Consider the following 12,631-nt stretch of genomic DNA (forward strand, 5'->3'; position numbering starts at 1 on the left):
AACTATTGTCCCAGTATAGGGTTGAACATAGTACAATACTCCCCGACTTTTGTCTCATTATAGGGTTAAACATAATACAATACACCCCGACTATTGTCTCAATATAGGGTTGAACATAGTACAATACTCCCCGACTATTGTCTCAAAATAGGGTTAAACATAGTACAATACACCCCAACTATTGTCTCAAAATAGGGTTCAACATAATACAATGCTACCCAACTATTGTCTCAGTATAGGGTTGAACAAAGTACAATACTTCCCGACTATTGTCTCAAAATAGGGTTAAACATAGTACAATACACCCCAACTATTGTCTCAAAATAGGGTTAAACATAGTACAATACACCCCAACAATTGTCTCAAAATAGTGCTAAACATAATACAATACACCCCAACTATTGTCTCATTATAGGGTTAAACATAATACAATACACCCCGACTATTGTCTCAATATAGGGTTGAACATTGTACAACACACCCCGACTATTGTCTCATAATAGGGTTAAACATAATACAATACACCCCGACTATTGTCTCATTATAGGGTTAAACATAATACAATACACCCCGACTATTGTCTTATTATAGGGTTAACCATATTACAATACACCCCAACTATTGTCTCATTATAGGGTTAAACATAATACAATAGTATAGGGTTAAACATAATACAATACTCCCCGACTATTGTCTCAATATAGGGTTGAACATAGTACAATACACCCCGACTATTGTCTCAATATAGGGTTGAACATAGTACAATACTCCCCGACTATTGTCTCAAAATAGTGTTAAACATAATACAATACACCCCGACTATTGTCTCAATATAGGGTTGAGCATAGTACAATACTCCCCGACTATTGTCCCAAAATAGTGTTAAACATAATACAATACTCCCCGACTATTGTCTCATTATAGGGTTGACAATAGTACAATACTCACCGACTATTGTCTCAGTATAGGATTGAACATAGTACAATACTCCCCGAGTATTGTCTCAGTATAGGGTTAACCATAATACAATACACCACGACTATTGTCTCAAAATAGTGTTGAACATAATGCAATACGCCCCGACTATTGGCTCAGTATAGGGTTCAACATCATACAATACCCCCCGACTATTGTCTCATTATAGGGTTAAACATAATACAATACACCCATACTATTGTCTCAGTATAGGGTTAAACATAATACAATACTCCCCGACTATTGTCTCAAAATAGTGTTGAACATAATACAATACACCCCGACTATTGTCTCAGTATAGGGTTCAACATCATACAATACACCCCGACTATTGTCTCAGTATAGGGTTAACCATAATACAATACACCCCGACTATTGTCTCAAAATAGTGTTGAACATAGTACAATACTCCCCGATTACTGTCTCAGTATAGGGTTGAACATGGTACAATACTCCCCGACTATTGTCTCAAAATAGGGTTGAACATGGTATAATACTCCCCGACTATTGTCTCAATATAGGGTTGAACATAGTACAATACTCCCCGACTATTGTCTCAATATAGGGTTGAGCATGGTACAATACTCCCCGACTATTGTCTCAGTATAGGTTTGAACACAGTACAATACTCCCCGACTACCTAGTGGTCTATAAGTACACATTGTATCTTTATGTAATTTACATTGAGCACCCAGTGAAATCAAAACTTCAAATTGTATTTTTTTGAGATTCCATGTCTATGAGATTATGTGATACAGAAAAAATGGACGAATCACGCTAGTAAATGCGATTTAGCTAGGTTTGTCATTTGCCATGTGTTCAATGCAACAGAGAGACCTTGAACATTCAATTATTAATTATATAACCCTGAAATTCGTATGGCGGTGTTTATGGATGATGAGGCTTCCCAAGGGCCACTTTATAGCGTCATCTCACTGAAATGTCTTAACCTGAAGACAGTAGCGTGACACTCCAACAGGTCAAACTATTCTGACAACGCGCTAACTAGTGGCACCTAGGGAGGCTAAGCGCTGCAGAGAGAGAGAGAGAGAACCAGAAGAATAAGATGCAGTTCAATGTGTATAAGGTGACCAACGCGAAGCTGCCATTTCAGCAGAAAGGCAGATGCATGCACATAGAAATAATAATAACTATTTGCTTTTATTGTGTTTGGTCCAAAATATTGATTGAATGATTGTGGAGCTAAAGGTATCGGTCGTTCGATATGTACGTCACTTGATGCTTTGTTGGAGAAATCCATTGCAGTCAAACGTCGAAAGGATCACTCCGGACTCTGAACGACTCTGAAAAGTTCCGCTTATCTGTCAAATTTTGGAGAAGGATAACAGGAAAACAGTTATTTAAAGTAAGATTTGCATGGGTAAATGTGCACATCATAAAAAGGAGATATGAATCAAATTACATTACAGTCGCGAGTAACATGCATTTTTAATGTAAATTTCTTGAAAATAATGTTCCCTCGGTCCCTTTTAGGGCAGTTTAGGGCCAGCTATCCTTGGGTACTCAGCCAATCAGTGTGATCCGTTACACTTATCCTTGGGTACTCAGCCAATCAGTGTGATCCGTTTGATATTGTTTCAAAGGAGTCGACTGCCACGAGTAAAATTCGTTCAGGAGAAAACGCACTGAACTGCCAAACAATCGTCACTATTATATCGATTACATGTGAAACGATTGCTTATCGACGACAAAAAAAATCAAAAAAACGGATGATAAATTTTAAATAATACAAAACATTGCACTTGGGAGCTGTCTGAAAGGTGGATTTAAGTAATAGTACTATGTCTGTCTTATCTAACATCCAAACCAACCCATGTAATGGGGCTGTCGTCCCTCCTGATGGAGACCATGTTACTGGCTCAGTCTTTTGAAACGGAATTTAGATTTAGATTTTCTATTCATATTCCAGCTGTTATCCTGTACAGTAACGTGAGACTGTATTGTCGAGTTGGACCACTTTAGTTTGAAGCTTACACGTCACAGTGTGTTTTGATGAACCTGTTGCGACCAGTCTGGTAACAATTATGTGTAATTTTGTCTGTAAGTAAATACGCTGTCCACTCTACGTCATACGTGTTGTGCTGCGACCTTTCCTTCATCTCAAGGTTATCGATTAGTACCAATAATACAGTCCCTGTAAGCTACAGGGACTGAGGTTAAACACTCGCCTTATCTCCGATAAAAGTCAGAACTCTCACCAACCAGGAAAGAAAGCGATCCAAACTTGACATTTATGTAAAATGACATCATTTTATCGACCAAGACATAAAAACGTACTCAAGTCGGTGTTTGGTTTGCCCTTAAATATAATAACTTGTCTAGGGCATCGGGACGCTACGGAGCCATTCAACGTACAACTTTGTACAATTGAACTGCCGGTTATCCGTCTTTGCGTATTGCCGAGTTATCTGCTCTTGTGAGCAGGTATTGATTGTTACGTCATTTTTTTGTGAGAGTAACGTCATCAATGTTTGAGAAAACGACGTAATTTTCTCACACAAACCAATGGCGTAACAATCAATACCTGCTCACAAGAGAAGATAACTATGCAATACGTAAAGACGGAATACACACCCGGTCTATACCATACGTCACTTACTGGCAGGCCTATTTAAGACAACCTAACACAGCCTATTACACGTAGGTATATTGCTTAAAAGAATAAAATAAACACACTGTTTATGTTAATGTATAACCATCTTTATCAAACACAGAACTTACATACAAAGTACTGACAGAGAATTCCTGTGGTCGTCTGGGCGTTGAATAATAAACTGCATAACTGTAATAAGGTCAATACAAAATATAAAATATTAATGTAAAAATTATTGTTAAGTGTGGCACCGATAATAAGCCCTCACGGAGACACATCTATTGGGCCCCTCAGTTGTAATTATATCGTCTAATATTTCCACCCAGCTGCAACAACGTAGCGTACATATTAGTTAAGTAATCGGTCTTAAAATTTCTTCATCACATAATGTAGTATACCTGATTAACAAACCGAACACCAAACCGAGTAAAGTATTGGTTTTGTGCATACAAGTAGCATGTATATATATTTGAGTTATGAGATTTGATATCTTTAACGGTCAGGCATATTTACCATCATAAGGCATTGCCCTACCACAGTTAGATGGCATTCATATCAGCTATAACTGTTGCCATGATTGTAGGCTGCATCATTATTATGACGTCATCTTGATAACATAAGATACCATTGATCTGCTCTGGATAGCTGGTTGTTCTACTCATTAACACTAACACTAAATGCTGAGTTTTGAAAAGTTAATTTGTTTTTCTGTGAAATAAACAAATTCCAGAAATGGTAAAAAAATAATTCAACTACTCTCAATTGTCATTCATAGGCAATACGGATACCAACTGAACATAGTTCATTACTTAATGGCCTGGCGGGTGTCTTAAACAGTCTGGCGATACTTCTAATGGCCTAGCGTTATCTATATATATAACAGTCTGGCGATACTTCTAATAGCCTGGCGTTATCTATATATATAACAGTCTGGCGATTCTTCTAATAGCCTAGCGTTTTCTATATATATAACAGTCTGACGATACTTCTAATAGCCTGGCATTATCTATATATATAACAGTCTTGCGATACTTCTAATAGCCTGGCGTTATCTATATATATAACAGTATGGCGATACTTCTAATGGCCTGGTGTTGTCTATATATATAACAGTATGGCGATACTTCTAATAGCCTGGCGATATCTATATATATAACAGTCTTGCGATACTTCTAATAGCGTTATCTATATATATAACAGTCTGACGATACTTCTAATAGCCTGGTGTTGTCTATATATATAACAGTCTTGCGATACTTCTAATAGCGTTATCTATATATATAACAGTCTGACGATACTTCTAATAGCCTCGTGTTGTTTATATATATAACAGTATGGCGATACTTCTAATAGCTTGGTGTTTTCTATATATATAACAGTCTGACGATACTTCTAATAGCGTGGTGTTGTCTATATATATAACAGTCTTTCGATACTTCTAATAGCGTTATCTATATATATAACAGTCTGGCGATACTTCTAATAGCCTGGTGTTAACTATATATATAACAGTCTGACGATACTTCTAATAGCCTGGTGTTATCTATATATATAACAGTATGGCGATCCTTCTAATGGCCTGGCGTTATCTATATATATATAAAAGTCTGACGATACTTATAATAGCCTGGTGTTGTCTATATATATAATAGTATGGCGATACTTCTAATAGCCTGGCGTTGTCTATATATATAACAGTATGGCGATACTTCTAATGGCCTGGCGTTATCTATATATATATAAAAGTCTGACGATACTTCTAATAGCCTGGTGTTGTTTATATATATAACAGTATGGCGATACTTCTAATAGCCTGGCGTTGTCCATATATATAACAGTATGGCGATCCTTCTAATGGCCTGGCGTTATCTATATATATATAAAAGTCTGACGATACTTCTCATAGCCTGGTGTTGTTTATATATATAATAGTATGGCGATACTTCTAATAGCCTGGGGTTATCTATATATAACAGTCTGACGATACTTCTAATAGCCTGGGGTTATCTATATATAACAGTCTGACGATACTTCTATTAGCCTGGTGTTGTCTATATATATAACAGTTTTGCGATACTTCTAATAGCCTAGCGTTATCTATATATATAACAGTATGGCGATACTTCTAATAGCCTGGTGTTATCTATATATAACAGTCTGACGATACTTCTAATAGCCTGGTGTACGTTATTCCTGATAGTCTGGGGTTAACTCTACCAGTGTAGCACTTCCTCTAATTTCTACAATGCACATCACACGTGTTCACTGTGAGAGAACCATGTGTGATTAATATAATCTCACACCTGGAGCATTTTGGGTACATCTGCCCAGTGCCCAGGGAAAAACATAATATTTCACTCCCAAGGAATGAGATAGGAGAATCTCAACCCGAGGGGTTTACAAGATTCTGAAATTGCCAAACAAGATTCTTGCCGAGCTTTTGGCAAATTAAGAAACTTTCCAGGAAGTGCAGCATACGTTTCCCCGCTCTTCACAAATGCGTTCTTGGTTAACTTGGTTAGCATGTACGTTATCTGTTATTTTCTATAGGTTTTTATGCATTCGCAACAACTTTTCAGATTTCTTCAAAATTCTGTGATAAGAATTGTTAAAAAAATAGTCAACTATGTGGGTATTGGAGATATGGAAATTGTAGCTTCGGGTGTTGAATGCATGATCAGAACCACGGCAAAGTTTCGGTTCTAACCTGACTTTCTACACCTCCGGGTAGAATTGTCCTATATCATGCTTACAAACGAAACCATGACACAGTCTCTAAAAATATCACACGTGGTCTTTCGGTAAACATAATTCCCGTAGTGTGGCACATAACTTATAATACAACACAAAACAGCTACTGAAAACATCAAACTAGAATATTTAATAAACCCATTTGTACATGTATATACCGGAGTCTACATGCCAATCCTAGTGTACACTATGGTTGAGTCATTTATGTATAGGTAGATGATAAACAAAATATTATGTCCACGTCACACAGGAGATTATGATGGCCGTGTCAAGTTTGGGCGCGGTGCTCCCTGTAGATTCACAGCCGAACTGTCCAGTCTTCCAGGCCTTCGATATACCTTGTAGTGAGGTCACACTGACGTAGTACTGGCCGGTAGTTACTGACAACGCCTCAAGGGGGAGCGAGTTGTCAACACTGGACAAAACATTAGAGTACCCGAGAGAAAACTGAGGATTACTCGCAGTCGCGACACAGCTGCCTTCATACACCCGGAAGTTGTAGTTTATGTCCCCTAACGGTGTAGCGCTGCTCGGGACCTGGTAGACAAACTTCAACACGACTGAAGTAGTGACAGCTGTTGCAGGCAAGTCGGTCGAACATGACGTCACGACCGTGAACGGCGTCGTGGATGTATCGTAACAAGTGGACTTCTCTGCCGCGGTTAGATCAGACAACGTGGTGGATTGGATCCAGATTCTGGTGTTAGGACTTGAATTATATTTCACACTTGCAACAACTGACTGAGACGTACCGGAAGTGGCATCCGTTATATCCGCTAATTTTATCCATTGGCCTGGGTTCATTGTAACAATGGTGCTTTGACCAGAATCAAAATGCATGTTGATGCCGGACCTATTGAGATACTTGTGCGAATCATATTTGCCACTATAAAAACTTTGGGGACTGTAAAACTGTACAACTTTATCCGAGTCCAAATAGAAATGGGTCAAGCCGAACACCATTATTGACCCTACTAACATCACTGTAAGACCGATACCGATGAAGACCTTCAGAAATATTCCATTCCGCTCAGTTTTCTTGCTCTTGAACTTGATGTAACACGACTTGGCGAAGGCAAAACCTATGTTGGTGAGAACCTCCACGAGCGTTGCTATGGCCTTGGCCATCTGTAGGATACTGATCGCCTCCTCCCTACAGCCCGCTATGTACACATTAATTAATATCTGGGGCACGTCCGCGAACCATATCGACACGACGTTAACGCCATCTAGTAGCCATGCAGGGAGATAATCCTCGTGATTAAGGTCCACCAGACCTAGGATTACATCCAGGATGTAGACAGCGCTCCCAATACCACAGAACACTAGGAGGGATATCTCGAGGCCTGTAGAAAAGGGGCCGAAAACGAGACCTTGTTCGAGACCGCTTACCTCGTAATAGATCAACCAATCACATGCAAGGTCAAATGTCCTTGACAGTATGCTGACTATAAAAATCACGAGCTTACATTTATTTATAGCCATTATTAATACCGATTTTCGTTTGATTTGATTTGATTTGAATTCCGAATATAGTATTTACGAGGCCTTTCCACTGGTATATGAACAAGCAGTGTATTTCCGAATGGTCGCTTATGAAAATGATGTTTCTCGGGACAATTTAGGAGGTATCCGCCTCCTTCCATGCATGTATATCACTGTAACGAACCAAGAAAACAAGGCGTTCCGAATGTACATCAGCAACATCGAGAGGTCCTCATTCTACATATTCCTATGATATGTCATTCAAACGCATTGTCGATCTAGTTCACATGTCGTTTCCAGCACAACAACTCCTTTGTACGGTTAGCAGTTTTGGAAAGATCACTCTTCTGTAAATAAAGAAAGTATTTAAAACCGTTTATAGTTTTAGGTAAGGAGTAGTACCGTACAGAAAACATTAATCTTACGGTCTGCTGGGTACGAGTTACAGACCATGGACCGTTTTTCTTGTCCGTTTAAACGCAAACGCAACGCAAACGGAACGCAAACGCAACGCAAATGCAACGGAAATTCAACGCAAACGCACACAAACAGTTTAATTGAACACGCTCCTAACACGCCGTTCATAGTAGACCAATAACGGACTTCAATTTAGATGTACAAATGTACTTACTCGCGGAAGCGTGTCGGTCTCTGACCCTTACTCTGACCTGTATTTGCAGAGCGGCAGATGCAGATGTACTTTTAGGCAACATTTTCCCTGTCAGCACCAAAAAAATAATTTGGAATGATGATTTGTCCGCCGATTTTTGGAGAATATTGATAATTCGTTTTGAAATGGAATTAAACTTCTAATGGCATCCGTTTGTAACTCAACAGTACATTACATTTAACATCTTATCAATAAACCTACACGACGCCTAAACACATCCGTTTTTATGAATTGATAAGATTAAAAGTATATTTTATGTTGGTGGTTTCTCACTTATCTTTTTTTTTAATTTCTATATTTTCAAGGTGAAGTTACGGGAATAGTCTTGAAAAATGGTTCTTCGACATCAACAATACATATGGATACGTCTAGTGGGTAGTTTATTTTTTTAGTCTCAAATTCTGAATTTGTTGCTAAAATATATTTGATCAATTTGTCGAAAAATGATAAACAACCCAAACTAAATTACGTACGTGTAATTGCTTGTTTTTATTTAAACTAGGCGATAGCAAATGTCCAAAAGGAGATAAAATATGAAACTTGTGTTTGGAAAATATTGGATATGAATATCATTATAATTATAAAACAAGTGAAGTGATGTGTTTGCATAGAGTATCATTCCTGTATTATTTTACAAATCCAACTAAAATGCTGCAAGCGAATTCCGTGTGATTATTGTTTTTTCTTAAAATCGTTCTCTACTTATATCTCAAACAGGTATAATTCTTATGATATTCTCTTTATTGGTATTATTTGATAATTATAATCAGTATTTATATGAATGATATTGAAGCCGGAGCGTAAGTTATAGGTATCTTATCTATACATCTTACAACACAAAATACATGTATACATTCTATGCACCCTGTTACGCTTAATCATATTTTTTTGCTCACGGTACCTCAAGTTACACATTTGCATTTGTCCGAGTGGTGAAAACGTCAACTGAAATCTGAATTACTTATGTCATTCCCTCCTTAAAACAGCCTTGCTTTCTCCTGACCGTCATTTTGGAAAATATATTGTACAAACAACACTGATTTCATTATCCTAAACAATAGTGAATTAATTCCAACTATCAACTGGTCTTTGCTTTTACCTGGCCTTACCTTTATTATTGTTTAAACGTGTGGTCACCTCTGCTACCTGCGGAAATTGTTATTTCGAAGGTAAAGACCACAAGGTTACTAACTGTGGTTTAAGTCACAGGGATCCGGGAATTTGCTACAGTTGGTTTGTTTGGACCTATCCCGCTGTGTAGTAATATTAGATGTTCTTCTTGTTGTTATTGTGATAAGGCGTTACGTAGATTAACTTAATCTGAGAATTTATGAAGTATACATTAGATGTTTTAGTGGTTAACACTTTTGCTCGAAATAAGTACCGCCCCTCCTTCCATCCGCACCCAAGGAATGATTTAGACTCTCGGGTCCCTGTGGACGCAGATACGTCCTTTGTCGACGTATCTAGATTAAATTTCTCCAACGAAATCTGAGAATTTAGGAAGTATAAATTAGATGTATCTCAACCAAAACTTGGGGAGAATGATTACTCCGACATATCAGGATAAGTCCAAACAAACATTATTGTAACTTATTAAATAGCTTATACTACTTTGTATACGTCTCTGATTGAATTTTACTTATCGTTTTAATTTAATTGAAATATTAAAAAGGAAAAGTATAAAGACGACCAACGTGCACGGGGTTGTGTAACTTCGGGTATATAATAATGAAGAATGAAGATGAGTAACACTTAATGCCCTTTTCATTATGCGTCGGAAACGTATGGTTGTGAGGTATAGATAACAAAGGACTTCAAGGGATTAGGTGGTTAGATTAGTGTTTATTAATTTGAAGTTACGCTATAATTATATCTGAATGTGCTTTATGTATTTTATATCAATTGAATTCAAATGTTTTAGATCACTAGTACCGTAATTTTTTTTAAATGTGTAGGAGAGGGTTTGAGCGGTCAGTATCTGACGAATGACAGCAACCTTTCTTTTAAAATATTTTTCTAACATACAGAAAACTTTTATTTTTTCAGAATTTCATTTCTTAAATCTGCCACAAATAGGTATTTTGATAGGAAATAAAATATATCATTTATAAGAGCGTAGCTCTCGGGCGCAAAAGGCGCCGGAACCACGGAATCAGATTGTTATCTAAGTCCGTGCCCGAACGAAGCTCTTTAATTGCGTAAACAGAGTTGCTTCCCCTTTCATTCTACTCGTTGCCTTTAAAAAAAAAATCGTCCGGAAGTAGACGTCCAGTGGGGAAACCGGAGGTATATCCTTGAAGCAAAGACAAATGTGTTTCAACCCAAACATGAACATCTTCATATAGTGAAAACAATACCGATATTTTATTACTTGTTTATTTAGATAAAAACTAATATACATTCTGAGTGAAAAAAATCTATCACATAAATGTTGATACTAGCAGACATGAAACGTCGTTAAGAGAATACAATTTTCATATTTTTCATGTTTTTTTATATCTCTAAGCACATTTTATTCTACTTAAAAATCATATATTTATTTTTTTAGTTGTAACTATTTTATGATAATTTCAGCAAAATCACAATGTAAATCCACGGACTTAGATAGCATCTAATTCCGTGGTAAATCATAACGTGTGAAGTCATCTTATATCAAAATCCTTTTGCTAATTTACCTGGATATGTAAACCAGAACAGACCGGTGTGTTAGTTACGATGACCATGATCGCTATCATGGGTGGCCTTAGCTCAGTGGGGGTGCACTACCCCTCACCGGTACTTCACGTTTAGACCCCTGGACATCCCCATTTCAGTAAAGCCAGAGCACACGCCTGTACTGGAAGGTCGTCTACTGAAAGGCCGCAAGGCCGTACGTAATAGCAGACGTAAAACCATCAAAATCAATCTGTATTGGCTCTTATAAAAGTGTACCCTGAACGAAAATAGAAATTAATTTATTATTATTTTATATGATCCAAACACAAAAATGTCGAAAACCGCATAAAATATCGGCCATACCGAGATATTGACGTGTTAATTGTACGATTTTCACATGTCCTTCTTCTCCCAATTGGCATAATCGTGACTTGTGGTGATTTGGCTCCTATCGGCTGTGACGTCACAAGTTCAACGCCTGTAGCTGTCACCATCGAAGGAATAGGCGATTATCAAGAACAGCCAAGGTCATATAGCGTCAGATTGCGAATTAATATTTTTTTAGTTTTGAAGAATCAGATTATGCTTAAGTTAACATTATGTATATGGTATCCAGCAATATAAAATTTGCAAGAATTTCCAGACAGTGAGTTTAATTGAAACCAAACTGACGACTCTGAATAGGGTAACATAGACTGGTAGCATTGCATGTCCCGATCCTGAGCACTGATGAGATTTGTTTTTCAAATGAACGAGTTTGAGGGAAATTAAACAGAAATAGTCTTAATGTTATCGATCAAAGATATTTCTTAATTTTAGCTGTAAAGTCAGTTTGCAATCATTTGTTTTACTCTACACAGAGACGTATATACTTTATATGTTTCTGCTCTACAGTGAGAACTTATCCAATCATGTCGTCATTGAACAGCACTACGTCGTGACCAGTTTCTGTGCCGGAATATTTATATTGGAAAAAGTTATATACTGTGGTACCTCTACTGTCCAAAAATACGGGGATATAAGTAAAAATGTTTACAATATAACTTCAACGTTGGTGTCTGCTGTTTTCAAATGTCAAGATTTTTAGTATCACCGTTTAATGACAAATCCACGACATTGTGTCTTCCTTATGTTAGGTCGACATTTCAAACATTTGACCGATACAATACAGTACCTGTGTTTGCGATGCTAAACTAGATCACGGACTTATATAATCTAATTCCAGAATTTTGTTTACCTCGAAAATATCCTTGAATTATGAGATTTGTTTTTGTTTATTTCTCCCTATACATGTAGCATACAGAAGTTTTAACTTAACATCTTGGTTAAATTATGAAAATCATCACGATCCGCTTCCTTAGCATACTTGGGTATGAAATTTGTGTACAGGTAAACAACACTAAACACCTGTACACAGCGCTGACAGCAGGAGGCCCACGATACACCTATATACCTGTGTATATCAAAGGGATGTCAGC

General features: G+C 37.3%; 1 protein-coding gene across 1 annotated transcript; it reads right to left on the minus strand.

The window, feature by feature from the left end:
* Positions 1 to 6,477: 6,477 nt before the first annotated feature.
* On the minus strand, positions 6,478 to 7,825 carry LOC110446033. Its single transcript, XM_021490978.1, has one exon. It carries the CDS (start codon positions 7,823 to 7,825, stop codon positions 6,572 to 6,574), a length of 1,254 nt encoding a protein of 417 aa, XP_021346653.1. The 3' UTR covers positions 6,478 to 6,571.
* Positions 7,826 to 12,631: the final 4,806 nt, after the last annotated feature.

The sequence above is a fragment of the Mizuhopecten yessoensis genome, unplaced genomic scaffold (genome assembly GCF_002113885.1).
Source record: "Mizuhopecten yessoensis strain PY_sf001 unplaced genomic scaffold, ASM211388v2 scaffold2461, whole genome shotgun sequence".
NCBI lineage: Eukaryota > Metazoa > Mollusca > Bivalvia > Pectinida > Pectinidae > Mizuhopecten > Mizuhopecten yessoensis.